This window comes from Eptatretus burgeri, chromosome 4, assembly GCF_056783735.1.
Source record: "Eptatretus burgeri isolate ZD-2024b chromosome 4, Ebu_testis_v1, whole genome shotgun sequence".
Taxonomy (NCBI): Eukaryota; Metazoa; Chordata; class Myxini; order Myxiniformes; family Myxinidae; genus Eptatretus; species Eptatretus burgeri.
The window spans coordinates 74,276,278-74,303,013 of NC_140964.1; the positions used below are offsets into that span (position 1 = coordinate 74,276,278).

At 43.9% G+C, this 26,736-nt stretch overlaps 1 protein-coding gene across 3 annotated transcripts in view; it reads right to left on the minus strand.

The window, feature by feature from the left end:
- Positions 1-26,736, minus strand: part of LOC147028361 (polyamine-transporter SLC45A4-like) — a 103,653-nt gene that overhangs the window by 50,817 nt on the left and 26,100 nt on the right. For all 3 annotated transcript variants that reach the window (XM_085878681.1, XM_085878683.1, XM_085878682.1), the window contains one exon: positions 10,462-10,653. In XM_085878681.1, the coding sequence (XP_085734807.1) occupies positions 10,462-10,653 (192 nt within the window). The remainder of the gene's footprint in view (positions 1-10,461; positions 10,654-26,736) is intronic.

Sequence of the window (26,736 nt, forward strand, 5' to 3'; positions counted from 1 at the left end):
ATGACAAAGTTCTCCAAGCGACTTTCTCTCTTCGAGGGTGTACTGTCGCTAAAGATCCCTGAATGCATCCTTTCCAGTGCTACTACTATCGGCAGATATCTCTTCACCCTTTCCACCGCTGACATCAGCAGATGCCTCGTCTAATTCTTCACCTCCTTCCATTTCAATATCCGTCAGGACAGACTCTTTTTCCATCTCGTCTCAATGACACGAAACGATTGAAATACAAGTAAACCGTGACGTAAGTGCAGGACTTCTCCGGTGTGGGAGAGTCAGTGGCACTACACTCAAGCAGCCGAACGAATCAACCGACGGGACCCGCATTGATGCGGTACAGTACCCAAACCCATGGTGGAGATCGTTGGCAGATGAAGGAATTTCTGGAGCAAAGACGACACATCTCTCGACGGGACAACATTGTCACCCAACACGCTCGCTGGTGTAAATATGACCTGAGGGTGTCAATAACGATTTTTTAATAAGCGTGTAGACCCGAATAGAGGCCGTGTCAGGGGGATTTTCACCTCGAAAAAAATAAGCGTGCATGCATGCTGATTCAGGACTTGAGAGTATGTTTATGTGTATATTATATATATATATATATATATATATATATATATATATATATATATATATGTATGTATGTGTGTATGTATGTATGTGTGTATGTGTGTATGTATGTATGTATGTATGTATGTATGTATGTATGTATGTATGTATGTATGTATGTATGTATATATATATATATATATATATATATATATATATATATATATATATATATATATATATATGTATATATATATATATATATATATATATATATATATATATATATATATATATATATATATATATATATATATATATATATATATATATATATATATATATATATATATATATATATATATATATATATATCTTCTTCTTCTTTCGGCTGTTTCACACACACACTCAGACACACACACACTCAGACACACACACACTCAGACACACACACACTCAGACACAGACACAGACACACACAGACACACACAGACACACACAGACACACACAGACACACACAGACACACACAGACACACACAGACACACACAGACACACACAGACACGCACGTATATATATGTTGTTGTTCGTCTTTCGGCTGCTCCCGTTCGGGATCGTCACAGCGGATCATCCCGATCATCCGCATGGTGATTTGGCTTAATTTTTATGCCGGATACCCTTCCTGACGCAACCCTGGTCGCCTCTTACGACACAGGGATATGGTACACCTATTTTTACCCGGGGCATACACCGGGCCCAATATACTGGTACCCACTTCGCCGACCTCAGAAGGATTTCAGGCTGAGTCAACCTCCTGGTGTATTAATTCAGTGGCCCAACGGGGCTTGAACTCAGGACCTTTTGGATCCCAAGCCGCTGCCCTAATCACTGCACCAACACCAGGCTACATATATATATATATATATATATATATATATATATATATATATATACATATATATATATATATATATATATACATACATACATACATACATATACATATAACCGGGCATAGTGGCGTGCGCCTGTAATCCGGCTACTTCGGAGGCTTGGGTTGGAGGATCGCTTGAGGACAGAGCTCTGCACTGGGCTGTACAATGAGAGGGTGTAAGGCAGCCCGGAATCATGGCGAAACCCAATCCTTATCCCTGTGTCGTAAAAGGCGACCAGGGTTGCGTCAGGAAGGGCATCAAGCGTAAAACCTATGCCAAATCAGGATGCGGATTATCACGGATGATCCGCTGTGACGATCCCGAACGGGAGCAGCCGAAAGACGAACAACAACATATATATATACATGCGTGTCTGTGTGTGTCTGTGTGTGTGTGTGTCTGTGTGTGTGTGTGTCTGTGTGTGTGTGTGTCTGTGTGTGTGTGTCTGAGTGTGTGTGTGTCTGAGTGTGTGTGTGTCCGAGTGTGTGTGTGTCCGAGTGTGTGTGTGTCCGAGTGTGTGTGTGTCCGAGTGTGTGTGTGTCCGAGTGTCTGTGTGTGCGAGTGTGTGTGTGTCCGCGTGTGGGTGTGTGCGTGTGTGTGTGTGTCCGCGTGCGTCTGTGTCCGAGTGTCTGTGTGTCCGAGTGTCTGTGTGTCCGAGTGTCTGTGTGTCCGAGTGTCTGTGTGTCCGAGATTCTGTGTGTCCGAGATTCTGTGTGTCCGAGTGTCTGTGTGTCCGAGTGTCTGTGTGTCCGAGTGTCTGTGTGTCCGAGTGTCTGTGTGTCCGAGTGTCTGTGTGTCCGAGTGTCTGTGTGTCCGAGTGTCTGTGTGTCCGAGTGTCTGTGTGTCCGAGTGTCTGTGTGTCCGAGTGTCTGTGTGTCCGAGTGTCTGTGTGTCCGAGTGTCTGTGTGTCCGAGTGTCTGTGTGTCCGAGTGTCTGTGTGTCCGAGTGTCTGTGTGTCCGAGTGTGTGTGTGTGTGTGTCCCGAATAATCGTACCTTTTCCGCTCGGGTTACGCATAGTTCGAGTTCGTATATTCACATGTGTGTGTATATATATATATATACACACACACACATATATACATTGTGGGGCCGAGTTTCGGCGGCGAGCACGACCGCTAGATGGAGCAGTAGAGTCGGCTCCACCAAACACCCGGAATGTATAGGTCGTCTCTGGAGCCCGGATAACTCTGGAGCCGCCGAGTCTCTTATCGGACCAAAGATCGCCAATAGGTCTTCCGCGGGGATAGGGTAGATTGCCAATTTCAATTTACCTAAATACCCACATCGTCCAAACTACCGGGGAAATTCACCCTCGACGGAGCTCGAGCGGAACGAGCCGTAAGCGTGCTCGAACCATGCGTAACCCGAGCGGATGGTTACCGAAGTCCGTCGGTCCAAATGCACAATTTGCCTCTTCCCAATTTCCCAACACGTACCATGCTAAACCAATGAGAGAAACACAGAAATGAGCTGATACATTTAACAATAGGGATCTTCATTTACAAGAGGCAGGGAGGGAACACACAAAGAGCAGAGTTATCTCGACTAAAGCAAGGCAAATCATGTACAACAAAAGCAGTTTACAATTCTACTTTCAGGATAGCAACACACACACACACACACACACACACACACACACACACACACACACACACACACACACACACACACACACACACACACACACACACACACACACACACACACACACACACCCCGTGGTCTATCTCGGTCAAGCCGGCCCGGGGTACCTGTCCGCTTCGTGCGGCCACACCGACTCCGAACCACTGGTTGGACTCGAACCCAAAACCCCAAGTCCACGGCTTAGGATCCTGGCTGCTCGACTACCAGACCTGCCCTCCAAAGGAGCACAGACCACTCCAACTACCACCATGACTGTCTGCAGAACCCTCCGCAGTCGCCACGATCACACGGCCTCCCGAAAAACTGGTCCAGACCAAGCCAATCTCCGACCGTCTGCCGCAGTTGCCACGATCCTCCGAACTGCTGTCCTCTATCTGAACACTGGTCCAGAGAACCACTCTTTCTCCTCAGGAGGGAGGGCTTCTTCTCCTGGTCACTCGCCTAGTCATTGGTCGGACCCATCGCGTGATTCCCTGGCCGTCCTCCATTGGACAGGCCCACGGTAGTCGGGGCAACTCCCACCCTTCTGGGTGGAGTCCCGAGCGGAGGTGTTTGTGGCTACGCCCACCTCCTCACCTCTGGCCACCTGCGTAATGGCGATGGTATCGAGTCGGGAACGGGGCGGGTGAGACGCCCGCTCTTTGCCGATTGGCTAAAGAGGGATGCCATGCCTCTGTAAGACTCCGCCCATGCGCACTTGCTGGCAAGCGCACAAAGAATGCTGCGAGCAGAGTGTTGTTGTGTGAGAGCGAAGATGGCGTTGTCGTTGTGGATGTAAAATCCTAATTACAAAAATAACTCTGCAGCACACGAACATTTAATTCCCATTAGACTAGGGACGGGACTAACTAGAAATACATACTTACCGATATAACTGATCTATAGGGACTCTGAATGTTGTGTGCTGTAAGCTTCCAAATTCGTAACAATATATATATATATATATATATATATATATATATATATATATATATATATATATATATATATATATATATATATATATATATATATATATATATATATATAAATAGTTACGAATTTACCACCCGCCCCGCATGCGAACAGCCGCTTTAGCCAATGGGGGCCGTCTCGCCCACCGGATGGACAATTCAGTCGCGACTTTTCGGAACAACGCCGAAAACCAGTCACAGGTGTGCTCCAAGCGCACACCACGACCGAGTCAATATTCTACCCGCGCGAGACAGGGTCAATCGCCGAATTAATCGATATACCTAAGTATTCGCGCGGGCAGCCGACTGAGAGACCGTACCTCAGCAAGGCCTGCTCGGACACGAACTGCTAAAGCAGTTCATTCCGTTCTGGGATAACCGAGCGGTGTATTATCGCGAGACCTCGCTGGACCCAATTATTTTATCGGCTATTCAAAAGCCCGCTATTATTCCGAGAGCAATAGGGCGGTTCAATGGGGAAAGAGGACACAACGAATGGGTCAACATTCACACAAGGACATTTATTACCAAGCACGTATGCAGGCATGCACGTATACATTTATGCAAGGCAAAGAAAAGCACGACAAGAAGAACTACAACCGTCTATTATTATTATTATTTACAAGCACTTACACAGTTCGACTTGTGGGACATAGTGCAACAACATCCACCCAAATAAAAGCAAAGAAAAGACCCCCTCACAGACAAGGGAGTCAGAATGAACCCGTAGGCCTTTATGTTCAAGGAGCTTGGTTGACTGAAGGAACTCTAAGAGGCCGCCGACTTTCACCGACTTGGACCCTCTCAAGCTCCTCACCGACTGCGGGGACTCCAGGCTCGAACGCGGCTGCCCACAACTCCACACTTCCGAGACCTCCACCGACTCGCTGCTCCACCCAGACCGAGACCTCCACCGACCCGACCAACAACCAACCCATAGACCAAGACAGCTCAACAGCCCCCTTCACTCTTCCAGCGCGGGCTTTCATCCCCCTTGGCTTCCCGCCCGCCCTCCTTCCAGCTCCTGCGGGAAACTTCCAGAAGGGGGTAGTTTTCCTCGTGTGTCGGGGTTTTTCATAGCAGTCATTTCCGGTCACTCTTCTTTATTCTCCCTCCACTCGCCCCTCCCCCATCCCGAAGCACGGGAAAGTAAGGGGAAAAATCCGTGCGTTATCGGAACACCTTCTTCTTTCTCCATGGCAGAAACGGTTTTTGATGCGGAGAGGGTTGTAGCATGGTTGTGGAGATGGTGATTGGTGGTGTGGTTGAGGTGATCGTGGTTGTTGCAATGGTGGTGTGGTTGGGCGCTTGTGGAAAAGGTGGTTGGTCCAAAATAACGATGGTAAAAGAAAAACGGCTAACTGAAGATTCACAGCCCGGGTGACACAAATAATTCGCATTAAACAACGGTGGGGAAATCTAACTGAACACGGACTTATCGGCATAACTGAACTAAGGACCTATATGGTGTTCTGCGAATTTCCACAGCCGTAACAAAATATATATATATATATATATATATATATATATATATATATATGTATGTGTGTATATATATGTATGTATGTATGTATATGTATATACATACATATATATATATATATATATATATATATATATATATATATATATATATATATATATATATATATATATACACATACACACACACACACACACACACAAACACACGCCTGGTGTTGGCACAGTGGTTAGGGCAGCGGCTTGGGATCCAAAAGGTCCGGAGTTCAAGCCCCGTTGGGCCACTGAATTAATACACGAGGGGGTTGACTCAGCCTGTCATCCTTCCGAGGTCGGCGAAGTGAGTACCAGTGTACTGGTCCGGTGTATACCCCGGTTAAAATAAGTGTATCATATCCCTGTGTCGTAAGAGGCGACCAGGGTTGCGTCAGGAAGGGCATCCGGCGTAAAACATGTGCCAAATCACTATGCGGATCATACGGATGATCCGCTGTGGCGACCCCGAACGGGAGCAGCCGAAAGAAGAAGAAGATATAGATACACACAAGTCTGAAGACGACGATGGTTCACGAGCAGTATTTGACGATGTTGATTGTTTCAGAAGTCAAGGATGAGACAATGTGATAATGTTTGACCAAGTTATAAAAATGATCAACTGGATGTGGTACGAGTGACGGATTATTAGCTGCAAAATGTCGAAAACCCGGTTTCGTTCAGCAACTTTCAAAATTTGACCTTTGCATAACCTTTAAAGGTCACAAAACAATGTTGTGGACATTAAAATAAGGAAACAGGATACGTGCTATAGCTTATTGGAGTTAGTTCGTCGAAGAAGGTCGAAAACTCAGTTCGATTACCACAACTTTGAAAATTTGACCTTTGTGAACTTTAAAGGTCAAAGGTCAAGGATTATGACCTTTGGTGCAAAACTTCCTCTGGAACATTCCAGGAACAATATAACATCATATAGGCTATATGGCATTTCGCACTCCTCGGCTTATCCATACTTTGATGAAATCAGCGTAAAAACAAACTTGAAGGGGGAGCCACGGGCAAGGTGTTCGAGATTGAGCAATATGGTTTCAAGACTTTAAGTGGGGAATGACCTCAAGATTATGCATAAAGATTATTGTCATCCAAGCTCTCAAAGTTTGGGCGGTCATATGATTTTTATGTCAAAATTCGAATTTTTCTTTGTTCACGACCTTGTGACCTTGACCTTGGGATGAAAATGAAAAATCGAGCTCTGTGGGGCTATGCAGGTGCCATTGGGCTAACCAAATACCAAAACCCCTGCCAGATTCGACAAACCCCTCGGAGAAGATAATTTATGTCAATATTCGAAATTTTCTAAGTTCGTGACCTTGTGACCTTGACCTTGGGACGAAAATGAAAAAAATAATAATAATAATATCGAGCTCCGTGGGGCTTTGCAGGTGCCATTGGACTAACCAAATACCGAAACCCGTAAGATTCGACAAACCCCCTTGGAGAAGATGCAAATTGAAATCAGCAACCCCATAAAAACACATCTTTTTTGGGCATGGCTCCGCCCATAATGGGCGCACCATGCCCATTCTCAGGAAAACACAATGAGATCATGATATAAACCTCCCACCAAAATTTTATCAGGATCGGATCAAAACCCACGGAGCTTTGCTCGGGACACACAGACAGACAGACACACACCAATAACGAATATCGTGGTCACTTATTTTTTTTCGTGAACCAGTAGACATATACAGTGTCTCACAAAAGTGAGTACACTCCTCACAATTATGTAAATAATTCAGTGTAAATTTTTAAGCAGCTATGCTGCTTCTGCAATATTTATGCAGGCACAAAACTGCCATTCCATAAAAACAATGTGGCATATTACGAATATTTCTGAAAGAGGAGGCAACAAAAGTGAGTACACCCCTGCTATTGTCTGCACAAGAAGTTCGTCAAGCATGGTAAAACAGCTTCCATTTTAATCATTTTCTGCATATTTAAGTCAAAGAGTGTTGAAGGTACAAATATGCACCAAACAATACACACAATGTCCATAGCGCTGCAACCTCCCTGGTATGTTAAAAGTGAAGAAGTGCACTCAATGCAGCAATTGTCTCTCCGCTTGCTGAGGAAATAATTGCATAAGAAATACTGTAACAATCGCCATTGAGAAAGCAGCATGGCTCCTCATGGAAAAGAGCTCTCGAAAGATGTCAAAGATCGAATCGTTGCCAAACATAAAGATGGCCAAGGATACAAGAAGTTCAGTGCTTCTTTGAAAGTGAGCCCCAACACCGTGGCCAAGGTCATCCAGAGGTTCTCCAACAAGCGTACAACAATAAGTTGCGCTCGCCAGGGCAGACCAGCAAAGATGACTGCACGTACTGTTCGCCAAGTTCAGAATCTAGTCCTCCAAGAGACGACAAAGTGCCGCCAAGATTGCTGAAGAGATTTCTACAGCTTCTGGCCTGTCTGTTAGTGCGCAAACCATACGTCGCACACTCCATCGTATCAGATTGCATGGGCGTCATCCAAGGCGTAAGCCTCTCCTGAAGCAGAGCCACAAGAAAGCTCGCAAACAGTTTGCTGACGCACATCAATCCAAGCCCCTGGACTAATTGCAACATGTCCGATGGTCTGATGAAACGAAGATCAATTTGTTTCGATCTGATGGAGTGCAGCGTGTCTGGCGGCGACCTGGAGAACAGTACCAAGACAAGTGCATTATCCCTACTGTCAAGCATGGTGGTGGTAGTGTCATGGTTTGGGGATGCATGAGTGCTGCCGGTACTGGAGAGCTCAAGTTCAGAGGGAAACATGGATTCTACGATGTACTGTGACATCCTGAAGGAGATGTTACCCTCCCTGCGAAAACTTGGTAGAGGAGCTGTATTTCAGCACGATAATGATCTGAAGCATCGTTCCAAGCAGACAACGGCCTTTCTGAAGAAGTCGAAGGTCAATGTGTTGGAGTGCCCAAGCAAAACACCTGATCTAACCCAATAGAACACCTGTGGGGCATCGTGAAAGGCAAGGTCGAGGGACGAAAGTTGTCCAACATCACGCAACTTCGAGAAGTCATTGCAGAGGAGTGGAACAGGATCCCAGCAAAGACATGTGGGACACTGGTCAACTCCATACCGAGTAGAATAGCTGCTGTGCTCAAAAACAATGGTGGACATACAAAATACTGAAAACGAGAACACTTCAATGTGAGAAAGTACATCGGATGTACTCACTTTTGTTGCTCCCCCACCCCCCCCCCCTTTTTTCACAGATATGCCCAGTACGCCACATTGTTTCCACAGAATAAATGTTTTGGGCCTGTACTAATACATGTATGACAGAATGTCTACTCTATCATTTATTTGAGTCTTGTGTTGATAATACATCAAGTAAAAAGTTTCAACAAAATATGTACATTTTTGTAAAGGGTGTACTCACTTTTCTGAGATACTGTATATATACATATACATATATAATACACAATTATATAAATACACACACAGTATAGATAAAGTGGGGGAATTAACCAGTTCATATGGATGAGTTATTTGCCAGCTATCAGTCCCCTACCGGTTTCACCAGAGGGGATGAGAGGTTTGCTCTCAGTCTGTCCATCCATTCCACCTGTGGGTTTTCAGACTTTTTTCCCCCATACCCTTTAACATATTCAACTGAAAGTCAGTGCATGGGTTTATTATGATAAGTTACAGAACAAGTTCGATTTTCGGAGCATTTCGTCAATTTTTCACAGAGAGTTATGCCCTTTTTAGACTTCGAAAATATCACATATATATATATATATATATATATATATATATATATATATATATATATATATATATATATATATATATATATATATATATATATATACACATATATATATATATATATATACACATATACATATATATATATATATATATATATATATATATATATATATATATATATATATATACACATATACATATATATATATATATATATATATATATATATATATATATACACATATACATATATATATATATATATATATATATATATACACATATACATATACATATATATATATATATATATATATATATATATATATATATATATATATATATATATATATATATATATATATATATATATATATATATATACACACACGGGTCAGTGTTCAGCTACCCTGACTCCACCCCACTGCTTTACACCCATTAACTGGACAGCTGGCATGGATCCACCCAAATAAAATAATTTCCCGCCATTGCATGAAGCAGCACAGATCGGCAGGCCTGCACGTTAGTCCATGGCCCAGTACAATTGGAATGATTCCAGGTATATAACCCCGATGTATGAAATGTACACATAAGCCATACGCACGTTTTTGCTTCATGAACATCGGGTTATTTTTAATATGAAAGAGATAAAGCCTAAAAACGAACGAAGCATGGTGGGTTAGTTTCGTCTTCTTCATTTTGGTTCCGGTATCAGCTCGAGCGTGCGTTAAAGCAAACTAATTTTATCTCCAGTTTATCATAGTTTTATTTATTGGTTTCTAATCAACAAAAGATATCAGTAAATTAAAATTGCTCTCCTTTTATTTTGCTGAATTTACCCAAATACGGTGCGTTAGAGAATTTCTACTTCTTCAATTTGGTTCCGGTATCGGCTGGAGCATGCGTTAAATGGAAACAAGTTTTTCTCTCCCAAACATTCATTGGGACCAGTTGGGGACATGTATTGCAAAGCAATTCTTGCTCTTGTTATAATTAATAACCACATTATATTCACAGCCACTGTTCCGATTTTCCCAAGAAACATTAAAAATATATATAAGGAAGATGACAAAAAATAATGAAATAAAATAAAATAATAATAAAAACTTCCACCCCATCCTACCTCCGGCAAATGAGTGGATACTCAGGGCCTCATCCTGCTCCGAGGTCTCAGCGACATCAAGCAGGTAGGCTCGTATTGGCCCTTCAGAGGCGTCCAGGCAGAAATCCATGATGATTACACCCAACAATGCGACCACAATGGCAGCGACACCACCCTCACCTTGGTCATCACCATCACCACTTAAAAGCATCCCTGTTCAACACCAAAGGAAACAATTGCTGACACCAGCAGTCATACCACCATGATACTCAAAGCAAGCGATTATAAATAAGCCTGCATTATTGACTACAGCAGGTTCGACTTAAAACTGCAGCCAAATGGCCAGAATAAAAGATTGCATTTTCCACTGTTGTAGTAAAGCCCTAATTTTGACTGCTCCATCACAATCTCACTCATCTTGTCGGTATGTTAGTCCAGCACTGTGAGAAATCAATATTGATAGTAGGAATGACATTGATCTGAATTGCCACTTGAGCTATTTCACACGTTATGGAGTGACAATTTGAGTCATTTCTCTCATCATCCATGCTTGTGGCACCCAAGCCATTGCATGCAATTCCTGCTCTCTATTCACTACGATATGCTACAATTTCTGCTTCATGAGGATACTAAAGAAATTCCTACAAATTAAGGAAATGTCAACTCATGAAAAGAAAGTCCATTCTGGCATGACTGTCTTTTGATGGAAATCAAACAACATGAACATTTATTTTAAGTCAGCTCTCCACGTGGCAATAAGGTTCGAGCAAAATTATAGACAGAGACACTGTTGATTGCACTTCCAGCATAAGTATTAGGGTGTTTCTTATTGCAACTTTTTTGGGCTCGTCAAGTTGGCTACCCGTCGTAGCTTTCCAATATGGATAAAAACCCCACCCGTCGATTTTTAGAATTTTCCTCCCAAAAATGGCCGCTGGCGGCCATTTTTTCCAAAATGGCAGCCTTTTTTTCACGTTTTGACACAGAAATCGACTCCTACACCTGCTAATATACGTTAATGTTACTTTATATGTGTATGTTTGTAGATGATTATGATTGCTATGTCTGCTAGCAGTCGGGGACTAGACATTAGGCATCCAATATGGGGGAAAAATCCAAAATGGCGTCAAAGATGGCTGATTTTTGGCCACTGGAAAGTTTTTCCCTCCGATGTGGGTTCTAATATGTCTAGCTATAGGTTTTTGGGTGTGCTGAATTCGTTTGTATGCTCTAAAATGCAGTATATCTGTCACAGAGACGTCTGCAGGGGTCATGCTCTCGCGTTAATAATTTGTTCTTGCAAGTCCGAAGAAGAATCTTGAATATTCTCACCCTCATTGATATCAGAAAATAACAAATAAATATTCGAAGGTCAAACATGTATTTATTTAACATGTACAGTATATACACGAATTACTCGTATACTAATGCTATTATGAATGTTCTAATATTAATTCATGTATGCGTGCCTATCAGCCTCGATAATCAAGAATATTCATATTAGAACATTCATAATGGCATTAGTATACGAGTAATTCGTGTATATACTGTACATGTTAAATAAATACATGTTTGACATTCGAATATTTAATTGTTATTTTCTGATATCAATGAGGGCGAGAATATTCAAGATTCTTCTTCGAACTTGCAAGAACTACTTCTTAACGCGAGAGCATGACCCCCGCAGACGTCTCTGTGACAGATATACTGCATTTTAGAGCATAAAAACGAATTCAGCACACCCAAAAACCTATAACTAGACATATTAGAACCCACATCGGAGGGAACAACTTTCCAGTGGCCAAAAATTGGCCATCTTGGACACCATTTTGGATTTTTCCGCCATATTGGATGCCTAATGTCTAGTCCCCGACTGCTAGCAGACATAGCAATCATAATCATCGACAAACATACACATATCAAGTAACATTAACGTATTTTAGCAGGTGTCGGAGTCGATTTCTGTGTCAAAACGCAAAAAAGGTCGCCATTTTCGAAAGAATGGCCGCTGGCGGCCATTTTTGGGAGGAAAATTCTAAAAATCGGCGAGTGGGGTTTTTATCAATATTGGAAAGCTACGACGGGTAGCCAACTTGACTAGCGTAAAAAAGTTGCAATATGAAACACCCTGATAAGTATTCTGGAACTCTCAAACATCTCCCAATATTGCAGAATAAAATCAAATGTTGCCCATTATGGAGTTACAAAATTTCCATAACGGAGTGACGAGTCACTTTCAGTGACTGCCAGATGCCCTAAAATTATTCATACAATTCCAGGGTTGATAAATAAGCTAACGCAAAATTAGGAACATTTTAAGCAATAACTCAGCTTAAAATATATTGTTACCATTTTGGAAGACCCCGGAGAGAAACATCCAACATACAAGGTTGCCCTTGTGTTGTTATATCTAACAATTTTGTTTCGCTAAATTACCCCTACCCTCTTATCAGTGGACAGGGAAATGCATTGTGTTTGTATAGCATGTGAACCCCTTTTGTAATTCTTCACTTATTAAAACCTCCTCTCGTTTGCCTGTGTGTGTGTGTGTGTGTCTGTCTAGCACATTGATACATGCTTTTGCAACACACATTACACCTCACAGAAAGCCACATTATGACTCACTGCAAATCCAATTACGCACATAATAAGGCAGCGTAGACCAGGAGTGTGAATCTCTTCAATAAGCAAGAAACAGCAGAACAAAGTGCCGCAGATGGGCAGGCTTGGTTGTGAGCTCCCTTACAGAACCATGGGCTCGGCCAATTGGTACCACAGGGTGACAGGAATGCACCAATGGGGAGGCAGCACCCACCAAAGCTCGCACCGTGTTTGAGGGGCGGGCCCCAGAACCACTCCTCCCTGAGGAACTTTAAAAGCACAAGAATTCCAGGACTCAGAGCTGGTACGCATTTGGGGAAAATCAAGGAGTCAAGGCTGAAACTGCAGGAGCAAGCCTCTGCAAGAACATGCTCTGGTAAGCCCTATAGAGAGGGACAAAATAGCAAAGCAAATTGGGACGCTAAATGGATAACCAAAGAGCCTTTGAAAAAACGAGCCAAGAACTGAGGCAAATTCCCACGGTGTTCCTATACTAATTGTGCGGATTATCAGGGGCACAGTAGACTGCAGGTAGGGGTCACGTGGGGACCCAGGGAGTGTGCACATCAGACCGCCAGACATGCAGATGGGCTATGCCGAGAAATACGGCGTGACGCATGGCGCACAGGATGTGCCATGCGGGGGTCGTGCTGAAGGCATGGTCGGAGTGGGCGGGGTGACCGCAGATGTGGGTGGGAGCTCACGGGGCACAACGGATGTTCTGTTCCATGTGCGTTCCGCACAAGCCCTGCGAGTGGCTACAAATATGGTGAACTTTTTGGAGCTATACTGAACGGTGACGAAGTCACCAGGATACATGTTGGGTTGACCGAGTTGGTTCCTCAGTTCAGTCATTGAACGTACAGGCGTCATACGCTGGAAAGAGATCGATTGCTTCAAAGTGCTCAGCTGTTGAGTACATGGCAGCCTCAACTACATAATCAACTCACCGGTTTCATTTCATGCGTTTGTTGTATTTTTGGTAACGATGTTCCAGACTGCCAGCATTCATCTAGTTCTGGATTATCTTTTCAATGTCTGTTAATGTGACAGACAGCACCTCAATTTTCCTGCAGCATATTGTTACGGCTGTGGAAATTCGCAATACACCATAAAGGGTCCTTAGATCAGTTATGATGCTAAGTTTGTGTGCAGATAGTTCCCCACCGTTGTTTAAAGGGGATTCTTCATGTTCACCGGGCTGCAACTCTTTGAGATAGCCGTTTTTCTTTTTCTATTGTTATTTTGAACAAACCTCCACGCAAGCAACAAGCCACGTTGAAAACCGTCGAACAAAAAAAGAAACCAAAAGAGTTGCGATGGGCGCACGGATTTTTTCCCGCCTGTTTCTCCGAGGAGTGTGACGGAGGCAGGGGGAGGGCAGCTCGCCGCCGATTGGTGGATGAACAGCGCGAGGCGGTCGGGGTGAGGGAACGCCCCCTTTTGGGAAGCTTCCAGAAAGGAGGTGGAGCCAGAAGCGGGGTGGGGCGAAGGGCGGAGCCTCAGATTATAAAAGGGCGGACACGCACGAGGGTCTCTCTCTGGTCCATGAGCTCTCACCCTGTGGTCCATCAACAGTTCTCTCTCTGGTCCATGAGCTCTCGCCCTGTGGTCCATCATCTGTTATCTCTCTGGTCCATGAGCTCTCACCCTGTGGTCCATCATCCGTTCGCTCTCTGGTCCATGAGCTCTCGCCATGTGGTCCATCATCCATTCTCTCTCTGGTCCTGAAGCCCCTTCTGCCCTTCAGTCTTTTCTTGTTCGGTCGTGGGTCGTGAAAGCACCAGCAGCAATGCCGGAGAGAGCTCACTGACCAGGCCAGGGGCCCGAGGTCAGGCGCGGCTACACAAGGCCGTGGGGAGTCGACATCGCGACCTGCCCACCGTCGCGCCACGAAGGCACGGGTAAGACCCTTCGGTCTCACGGGACCCGTTCGGTCCTCCAGGTCCCGTGCCATAAAGGTTTACGAACCCGGTCTCCCTCACTGCCTATGGGGAGGGTTTTACTTTGTTTTCGTATGCATGCTGTGGCGCCGTGTCCTGCCAAGTCGAAACTGTGTAAGTGACTGTGCTTGTAAATAATAATCGTAGTCGGTGGTATTGCTTTTGCTTCTATGTGCCTGTACATTGCATGACTGCCTTGGCTGTATATACGTGTGCTGTTTAAATAAATGTCCTTGTGTGAAATGTATCCCGTTTGTCGTCTTTTTTCCCTTTTGAAAGTGCCATCTTGAATCGCGGAATAAATTCCTTGTGGGTTTTGAACACCGAGTAAAGAAGAGAATCACATCCGTCGAGGTCGGCGATAACACCGCTCGGTTATCACTGTAGCATGGAACGGACCGCTTAAGCAGTTCGTGTCCTAGGCCGACCTTCGGCGAGGTACGATCGCCCGGTCGACTACTCACGCAGGTACTCCGGTTGGTCGAATTTGGCGAGCAACCCTATCCTGCGCGGGTGGGCAATTGGCACGATCGTGGTGAGGTTAAACCCCCACCCGTGAATGGCTCCTGGCGGAAGTTCCAGGAGGGTCACACGACTGAATTGTCCGTCCGGTGGGCGACGCGGTTGCGATTGGAGTTACGCAATCGCTCGCACGCCAGGCGGGCCAGAATTCGTAACAATATATTTGCAACTTGAACAAAATATTCAGAATCTAACACTGGTGTACCGGCCAGATTATCAAACCACATCTTCCACTTGATATCACGACCAATGCCATCAACTGCGCCTTTACCATGTGAGGTTGCAGAAAATTTAAAGGATAATTGAATTCCAAAAAGGTTCCTGGAGAAATGAGAGATTTGCAAACATGAATTATTGTTTGAACTGACTTGCTGCCCCATCTGTGAAAAACTCAATCACCTTGATGTCAATGTTCTGATAATTTTGCAGAGGAAGCTTTGAAGTTTCCTCACAAATTAAGGGAATGTCAAATAATTGAGGAAAAGTCAACCGATTGATGCTGCACAGCATATTTTCGATGTTGAAGGAAATCACTGAAAATAACGCAAGAATCGACGACATAACTGTCTCTCCAAGTGCATATGGTACAGAGTAAATTGAAGGTGGCTCCAATTTACACTGTGAATTTCATTCTGCTTTCTCAAAATATCGTTCTGAGCAAAGTCAACTTGAACAATGACATAACACCCAACAGCAGCCTTGTGTCGCTCCTCGAATAAAATCCCTGAGTTCCCTCTAAATGAATGTCTGCAAGGTAAAGAAAGGAAGTTGCTTGCACAACTTGGATAACGCTTCTTGAACAGTTCCATCTTTGACCATTTTTGGTACCCGCTGCTTAATTGTCTCCCACTGCAGCCACTTCATATGCGCACTCGCTATTTCATCAACAGCACACACGGTGTCGAATTTGGCATGACAGTTGAGGCATTTTCCCAACTTCATCTTCTTTTCCTCCTCCTCTTCTTCCCTTTATAAGGGGTGAGATCCAATGACACCAAGCTTCTGCCCTACCTGGACCATGATACTCCTCCAATTCCCTCTGTCCTGAGCAAACTCTCTCCACCTTACTCACACAATCCTCCCATCCCTCCACAACAATATCCCTCCTCACACAATCCTCCCATCTCAACGACAGTCTACCTCGTTTCCTCCTACCATTCTCCCTCAACCCTCCACTCGCTTTGCCATTCTCTCTTTCCCCCATCCGCAGTGTCCAGCTCATCTCAGCCAGCATTTCACGAATCTCTGTCAAGCTCATCTGCACACCAACCTCCTCCCTCAGTTCATCAATCCTCCTTCTATTGACCCTCTTCACTCCCACAATCTTCCTGACCCAGTTCTCACAAACCTGCAGCCTTTTTTGTCATCTCCTTGTCAGGGTCACATTCTTCCTCCGTAAAGGTAGGCCAACGTTACACACATCAGAACCTTCCATTTCAATTTCCTTGATACTGTATCTTTCTGTCTGCCATTACTCCCTTTTTTGTCAGGTCAAGCCACATTAGATATGTGACTTGCTGTAGGTACTATGTAAACGTGTACCAACGCGTTTCATGGTCAGGTTGTCAGCGACTAAACCGTCTCTCCGACAAGGTTTCCTGGTGAGGAGGGTGTCTCGATATGGACACCCAGCAGGATTAAAAACAAAACCGCTCAAAGGGTAGAGGAGCTCCTAGTGAGCAAAAGGCCATCCATATCTCATGCTCAAATGTGTCTGCAGATGTCTTCTTGCAGCTGAGTTACTTTTTTGTAACGAGGTTGGTGGGAGGATTTGCACTCTGGCCACCGGAAACACTTCATTCCGCAAAACCCACAAATGCAAAGAAAACTGAAAACCCACTCAGTGGGAGGACCTCTTGTGCTGCTGCCCTTTGCAGGGCCGCTCATCGGATGACGGAATTGGGGCAAAGCCTTTGGGACCCCCATTCCTTGATAGGATGAAAAGCACGGGGTAAACTTCCTGGGTCAGATTGTGGTGGTGTGTTGCAGAGTGATGCTGAGGTGTCGTCCACCAGATGGCGGTATGATAATTTTTCTTTATTGATTCTTCACCATTGAGAGATGGGGCCAAAAACTATACATAGCACAATATTTCAAAAGGTTATGGACAGATTTGGATAAACTTGGAGGAATTGCGTAGGTGACAAGAATGAGCCGATTAGATTTTGTTTCAGCAACGGATGCAGATCCGGCCTATCAGTGGGATACAAAACAAAATGTTAATCCTGGTGGAGGTATGCACTCTCCCAAGTGCTGTTCTAGATTGAGGAATGTACTCCTGGGAGGGTGGAGGGGAATGTGCATGGTATGGAGGAACAGCATGTGCTCAGACAGGCCTTTGATCTGGATGCAGATTACATTAGGAGAGGGAGATGAGAGAGGATGCTCTATATAGATGTGCATGGAGAAGTAGCATTGGTGAACCTACTCCACACGAATGCGAGAGTGTGTGTGTGTGTGTGTGTGTGTGTGTGTGTGTGTGTGTATGTGTGTGTGTGTGTGTGTGTGTGTGTGTGTGTGTGTGTGTGTGTGTGTGTGTGTGTGTGTGTGTGTGTGTGTGTGTGTGTGTGTGTGTGTGTGTGTGTGTGTGTGTGCGCGCGCGCGCGTCATGTTTTTTTGTTGAATTCTACTGGTGCTTTCTGATGTGGAATGTGACACACTGAAATGATCGTCATGACCTTCTGAGTTGATTTGGCTAATTAACTACAAATAATTCCCATGTTTTAAACACACACCATGTTAAGGTGTGGCATGACCGTTGAAGCATTTTGTTCTTCCTTTTTAATGAAACAAAGACCAAAATATTTGCAGGAAGGTGGTTTGGGTCCATCATCCTTTCCTCACTTAAAAAAATAAATAAATAAATAACAAAATAAAATTAAAAAAAACAAACCAAAAAGGCTCCACCACATCAACAAAGCCAGCCCCCGACAATCAGCTTAATAGGTCCTTCCATGCCATTCAAATCACAAAAAAATAGAATGACAACATTGGAACAAAGCATATATTAATTAATACTCATAATATTAACAATAATAGTAACAAAATTGGTAATAATATGAATGCACATATAATCCCTGTCCTGGCACAAGCTCATCTGGGCTTGGTGAAAGGCAAGCTAATGCTCAAGCAGGACAGTGGGCAGGTATACTCCAGGCCGTGAAGACCAATGAAAATTTGGTCCAATGGACCAAATGGTGAAGTGGGTGCATCTGCATGAGAGGTATATCTCTCGGCATTGTCAACAGGTTACCCTGGCCATTTTACCTCATTATCATCCATTTTCATGATAAGACAAAATGGCCAGGGTAACCTTTCTAAAATGCCAAGGGATAAACCATTTTGTCCACTCATCCATTTAACAACTCTTTCTCCCGAGATGGATTTCGGTCCTCATTTCATTGACTGATGTATTGATGGAGGGGAAAAGTTGGAGGAGCGTGGTCTTCATAGCATTGCTTGAATCTTCTCCATTGACTTGAAGTCTATTCCAGTTGAGATCAAGATTCTAAATTGGAGGCCATCCCATATCGAGCTGACTTCAGTCTATTCTTTGTCGTAATTGCCATTCTCTTATCCATTATATTTCTCAGATAGGGTGCATTTTGTTGTGAGAATGAAAGGTTGTTGTTTACTCCTGAATCATGTTGGTGTAATGCACATGTGTCATGATGGGACCAGTCACAACCCAGCATGCATAATGCCAGCACATTTTCTCAGTTTCTGATAGATATATATATATATATATATATATATATATATATATATATATATATATATATATATATATATATATATATATATATATATATATATATATATACATTTCTTCTTCTTCTTCTTCTTCTTTCGGCTGCTCCCTTTCGGGGTCACCACAGCGGATCATCCGTATGATCCGCATCGTGATTTGGCACATGTTTTACACCGGATGCCCTTCCTGACGCAACCCTGGTCGCCTCGAACGACACAGGGATATGGTACACCGATTTTAACCAGGGCATACACCGGGCCCAGTACACTGGTACTCACTTCGCCGACCTCGGAAGGATGACAGGCTGAGTCAACCCCCTGGTGTATTAATTCAGTGGCCTAACGGGGCTTGAACTCAGGACCTTTTGGATCCCAAGCCACTGCCCAAACCACTGCGCCAACACCAGGCTCCCTGATATATATATATATATATATATATATATATATATATATATATATATATATATATATATACATATATATATATTCATATTCATTTTTTTTCATGGCAGGTGTGTTAGAAATACAGATCTATTAATGAAATGTTTATTTTGTCATGACCAGGATCAAAGGCAAGCGATGTCATAATAAAATTTGTTTCCCTCATTGTACATGGAGTTTGTGTTGATGTCCACTCCATCCTTCCCCCCCCCCCCTTGTTTTTGCTGACCATTTTGGCCCTTCCCCTCCCAATTCTGTTCTTTGCGAACTTGGCAACAGCAGAAAACCAATTATAATTTGAATAGAATATGAAGAGAAATGGAAGTTTGTAAAAAGTTAAAATGAAAGTCTGTGCTCAGTAATGAGTATAACATCAAGAGGTTTCATCGTGGAGGTTGTACGGGGAGATCATGGTGTTGCCGGTGTTGCATCCTCTTGTGCATGCATGTTGAGAAGTGAGTATTTATTGACTTTTAAATTGTTTGCTATCCAAAAAATGGTAACTAGTAACGATATTCCTTCTCGTTCTATAGTCGTTTGAATTTAGTTAAGTGAATATTTCTCCAAGACCAAGTAATGATCAACAAGCTGGCCAATAAATGACTCTGTTGGCAAACTGTACGATTTCCCACTGCATTCTTCTTGCAGTCGCAATGCCTTTGATTGCCGCTGAGTGCCAAAAGCATTTTCAAGTGAAACCTAAACACACATACAGGATGCAAAATGGAAAAAGATGCACCAGCAGCGAATCTTGCAAAAGCACGAATACAAACAAAATGGTCAGCGGCAATGTTGAGAATAACAAAAAAAAATAAAAAATAAAAAACACGACCACCTCTGTGGCTGCACTGCATGTGCATACACATCTCCAGTTCACAAGAATAGCTCTACCCTTGGGAAGTCCCCCCCCCCACTCCTCTACCCTTGGAAAGGCAGTGGAATGGCCTGACAAGGCCTATCCTCAGATAGAAAGTGGGAAAATACTGTTTCCATGTTCCTCGTTTTTTTCTTCTTCACTCGTATCTTGCTTCTACCTCCTCTACATTATCCTATATCCTTTCCTGACTTAAAAATAAAAATAAAACATATAAATAGAAAACAAACCAAAAAAATAACTTTATATTTAATTTTACTCCATTACGATTCTCCCTCCCATTGAATTTCCTTCTGCTCCTGGTTCTACATCCTCCCCTCCCCTTCTTCTCTACAAACGGAATCTACATTAAATATAAATGCTTCTTCTTTAAAAACAAAAAAGGCAATAATTTTGTCTTGTTTGAGGACTTCACCCTGTACTCATACTCATATGGCTGTGCTCATACTTTCATCCTTCAGACAGATAGGTCACAGCCTATTTGCTTTCTTCAGACCTTGAAAAAAAATAAATCACAAGCTGGTCAAACACTTGGAATATGTCTTTCAATCCTGACAAATCTCACACTTTCATTCTCTCTGTGCAAGGACCATCAGGCAAACACCCCCAGATACTTTCTTCACAACCCTCTTGAGGAGGTTCAATCATTAAAACTCCTGGGTCTCACTATCAGCTGTGATCTTTCTTTGGCGAAACACATTTCAACGTTGGCCTACAAAGCCAGTCCCTGACTTGACATCCTCCGTCATACAAAGTCCTTCCTTGACACTCCTGAACTACTCTCCAGCTACAAGGCCTTCATCTGAATTTTAATGGAGTACTGCTTTCCCCTCTGGGATGGCTCCCCTGCCTCACATCTTTCTCACCTTGACGCTGTGGAATGCATGGCTTTCAAAATCATTGAAATCTCCATGCTGAAGCTGAGTTTATGGGCTTATCACTTCACCATCGCAGACAGGTTGGCGATCTCTCTGTCTTCTACCGCCTTCTTTCTGGTCTTGCACCCTCCGCTGTTTCCGTGCTCCACCCCCCCCCCACTTCCACCCAAGGTTTTTGCGGGGCTCACACAGTTCACCATCAACCCTCTTCTGGTAAAACTACCTCAGTCCAGGATCACTGCACACCTCCACTCATTTGTTCTTCTCCCCCCCCCCCACCCCCCACACACACACCTGTTGAATCAGCTTCCTCATCCTCCTCAATGTTTTCCTTAACTCTCGGTCTTCAAAACAACTGTTCACCACCATCTCAGATCTCCAAATTCAAAACCAAGATCTTTTCTCCCCTCCATTCCAAACCCCACCCATCAGCCTCCTCCATTCTTCGGCTCCCTCGCTGAGAGAATCTGGTGAGCAGGATCAGCATCAGGAAAACAAGCCACATGTCCATGGAGCTGCAGCTGACACTCACAGACGATGAAGGTATCAAATCTCATCTGAGTCTCTCTCTCAGCAGCCGCTCATTGGACACAAAGTCTGACCACCGATAGCCAAGGATTCTCCAAAGAGACCTGGTACCAAAGGAATTAAGTCTCCATCTCAGATCTCTGGTCAGAGTCCAAGTCTCACATCTGTCGAGCAAGACTGGAAGCACTAAAGACTCAGACATTTGCCCTCCTGCACAGGTACCAACAGAGCCATACCCCATGACTCAGTAAATCCATGACTCCCCAGGCCCGACCCAGATGCCTACTGACCTCTGGCTCACAGCCAGCGGAGACATCAATATCACTGGCAAGGTAAGTGAATCTCTCTGTGACCTCAACATCCTCACCACAAACAGGTAGACAAGATAGCAGTATCCAAGATGTCATTGAAAGCCTGGATCTAAGTTTTGACCCAGGAAGCCCGCAATCCCAGTGGCTCTGACTCCTCATTCAGCACCTCAAGCGCCCCCAAAGGATATCCAGTCTCCACAAAGATTACTGCATCATCTGCGAAATCAAGGTCAGAGATCTTGACATTCCAAATCTATGCACCACAGCTTGATCTCTACGACATCCTCCCCAGAATCCAGTCCATACAAGTGCGGAAAAGTGTGGGGGCCAGCACACACCCCTGACAAACTCCATTAACTGTAAATGAGTCAGAGATGATATCACCACATCTCACAGCACTCTCAGTTCGAGAGTATAGTTCAGATTGGTGGCAACCCACAAAGACCAAGAATCCTCCAGAGGACATCCGATTCACTGAATCAAACACTTTGCAGAGATCAACGTAGGCAACAAACAGCCCCTGCCGAAACTATCATCTGCGTTCGGTGAGGACCCGAAGAGCAAGGATACTGTCAATTGTTGACCTCAATGGTGTAAAGCCTCACTGCTCTGGGTGCTGGTGCTCAAGCACATGGTGGCGAACCCCATCAATAATTTCTTTGAGCAGACTTTCCCAGCCCCACAAGCAGCATCACCTCTTGGAAGTTGTTGCAGTCCTGGCAGTCACCCTAACCCTTTCCAGAGAGGGACAACAAGGCCCTCTTGCAGTCAGTTGGGATGATGCCTGTGTTCCAGGCAAAGCACAGAATTGCATGCAACGACACGAGTACAGCATTTCCACCAGCCTTGAGAAGTTCAGCATGGATGCCACAGATCCCAGGAGCCTGACGCCATTTCAACCGGTTCACCGCAACCTGCGTTTCCACAAACAAAGGTGGATCAGTTGATTGAAGGGTCAGCAATCGAGATAGCAACACCCCTGACATCAACTCAACAGCTGGTGGGTCAGCCTGGTTCAGCTGCTCAAACAGCATGGAAAGACCTTTTAAGCTGATGTTTTCACCTTAACATGGCATGCGTTTAAAACATGGGAATTATTTGTCGTCAATTGGCCTAATCAACTCAGGGAGGTCATGACAATCATTTTGGTGTGTCACATTCCACCTCAACAAGCTCAAATGAGCTAACATCCTCGTCCTCTTCATGATAACGTCATATTCGTTTTTATGACGTCATTGTGATGTATCAGGATTGCGATAAATTATCTGTGCTAATGCCCAGCTTTATTCCCGCAAACAAAATTCAAACAGCTTGCCTAGTTTCGGAGATAATGGTAGAGGCAATTTCCATTAGCGGCGATATTATGACGTCAACTTTTTTTCTTGGAAGAATTCCCAAAATCGGAGATGGTTACTGCCTGCGCGGGGGCTTTCTGCATATACATGGTAAGTTTCACGAAGATCCAATGAAAACTCTGGGTTGTGAAACAAAAAATGTCAAAAAATAGGAATGATGTCATAAAAATTGATATGACATCATGGTGATGTATCATATGTGCGGCACTTCATCTCTGCTAATGCCCTGTTTGATTCCCGCAAACAGAATTCAAAAAGCTTGCCTAATTTTGGAGATAATTTTTTAGGCAATTTCCATTAGTGGAGATATTTTGATGTCATAACTTATTTTCTCGGAGGAATTTTCAAAATCGGAGATGGTTACTGTCTGCGCAGGGTATTTTTTTACATATATATATGCCAAGTTTCAGGAAGTTTTGATGAAAACTGTAGGCTGTGAAACAAAAAAGTCCACAAGAAGAAGATGAAGAACAACAACGTGAGTAAGACATAGAGATCCTCCATGAGGATCTAAAAAGCACGACACACACACACACACACACACACACACACACACACACACACACACACACACACACACACACACACACACACACACACACACACACCCTCTCCATACCCATCTATACAGAGCATCCTCTCTCATCTCCCTCTCATCTCCCTCTCCTGATGTAATCCACGTCCAGATCAAAGGCCTGTCTGAGTCCAGGCTGTTTCTCAGTGCCATGCAGATTCCCCTCCACCCTCCCAAGAGTACATTCCCCAAACTAGAATGGCACTTGGTAGAGCGCATACCTCCACCAGGATGAACAGTTTGTTTTGTATCCCACTGATAGGCCAGATCTGCATCCGTACCTGAAACAAAATCTAATCGGCTCATCCTTGTCACCTTTGCAACTCATCCACCAAGTTTCGTCTCAATCTGTCAATAACGTTTTGAAATATTGTGCTGTGTATAGTTTTTGGCCCCATCTCTCAATGGTGAAGAATCACTTTAAAAAATACAAATAATTATAGTAACTGGATCCAGATCCAGATCTTCATCAAAATGTAATCAATTTGGCTTTGTCACACACCCAACCTGTCTACCAAGTTTCATCCAAATCCGTCCACAATTTTTTGAGATATCCTGCTCACAAACAAACAAATGGACAAACAGGGGTGAAAACAACCTCCGTCCACCTTTGGTGGTGGAGGTAACAACAGACACGAGCCTCTCGTTCCTTTTCACCAATGTCCGTAACTCGTACACACTCCTGATGTCCTCATTCCTTTTCCTTCAGTCAGATATTCCCCATCAACCCTTGCAGCATTAGCATCAGTATCCCTATTCTCTGCTTTTCTGAAGAACCAGGCCTCTGCTCCATACAGGATAACCAATCATATTACCATTTTGTAGATCTCTCCCCCTCAGGTGAACCCAAATCTTTCAATCATAGACCATGCCAGAATGAATGCACTTAATCCACCCGAGCTTTCCTTTCCCTTTCTCTCTCGAACATAGTCACTGAAGCCAGCCACTTGTTGATGGTGTATTGTTTTTTTTTTTAATTTGCTTTCTAAGCTAGAAATGCCAGAGGTTGGTAGATGACAATTCCTGCTGAACGACAGACTTCCAAAACTGTTCAATTGATCTCTTTGCTGACGTCATGTTGATAGCTTCTGTAAGCAGTCTGTCCATTTGTCTTATCACTCGTCTGTCATTTGGCAGAAAACCAAAATAGAGTTAATCAGTTTGGACTCAGTTATGTACAATAGGTTTGGAATTCAACGAATTTTTCACTGGTACTGCAGCAGTGGTTTCTGAAATCCATTTGTGGATGACATGGTCGTGTCATTTTAAGTTACTCATTTGTCATTTTATCGCCAAAGTGTATGCTTCATCACAGGGAATATAATGTACTGAATGGTGGAAGATGGGGACACAAAGGGATGCACAAGGAGAACTCCAAAAGGAAGTCCTAGTTTGATTTCTTGAGAAACACAAAAAAACACTTTGGGCAGATTATGAAGCGAGCAGTTATTGACAAATAGCGAGACAGTCAGAATATTGAAATTGTCGACATGTTGCACTTCACCCTATCATTTACAACATTTGACAATCATTCCTGAACATATAGCATCTAAATATTATGGGAAAGCCTACAAAAGGATGCAACATCTAAGACAGTGTGGAAGCCTGTACTAAAATGAGTGCAGGTTTCATGTGGTAGATTCCATTGCAAGAAAGTTAATAATAAGCATTCACAATTGTCCCAATATGCAAATCTAGCTTTAGCCAGTTTCAAATTGGCTTCTGATCAAATTTGTATTAACATTTTGGAGATATCCAGCTGATGCCTTAGAAGTCTTTTTAGTTATAAGATATACACTGATGAGCCAAATCATTATGACCACCTGCCTAATATGCTGTTGGCCTCCATGTGCCGAAAAACAGTGCCGACTCACCGAGGCATGGACTCCACAAGACACCTGAAAGGTGTCCTGTGGTATCTGGCACCAAAACATTAGCAGCAGATTCTTCAAGTCCTGTAAGTTGCGAGGTGGAGCCGCCATGGATCTGGCTTGTCAGTCCAGCACATCCCACAGATGCTCAATCGGATTGAGATCTGGAGAATTTGGAGGCCAGGGCAAGACCATGAACAATTCATCATGTTCCTCAAACCATTCCCGAACAATGTGTGCAGTGTGGCAGGGCGCATTATCCTGCTGAAAGAGGGCACTGCCATCAGGGAAAGCCATTGCCATGAAGGAATGTACCTGGTCTGCAACGATGTTTAGGTAGGTGACACGTGTCAAATTGACGTCCACATGAATGGCCGAACCCAGTGTTTCCCAGCAGAACATTGCCCAGAGCATCACACTCCCTCCACCGGCTTGTCGTCTTCCCAAAGTGCATCCTGGTGCCATTACTTCCCCAGGTAAACGGCGCACACATACACGGCCATCCATATGATCAAACTGTCGGTTCTGTCGGTTCGGACCTTCTGTCGTTTCGGACCAGGCGGGAACGCCTTCGTTGCCCTCACGCATCGATGAGCCTTGGGCGCCAAACACCGTCGCCGGTTTGTCCCTCCTCGGACCACTGTCGGT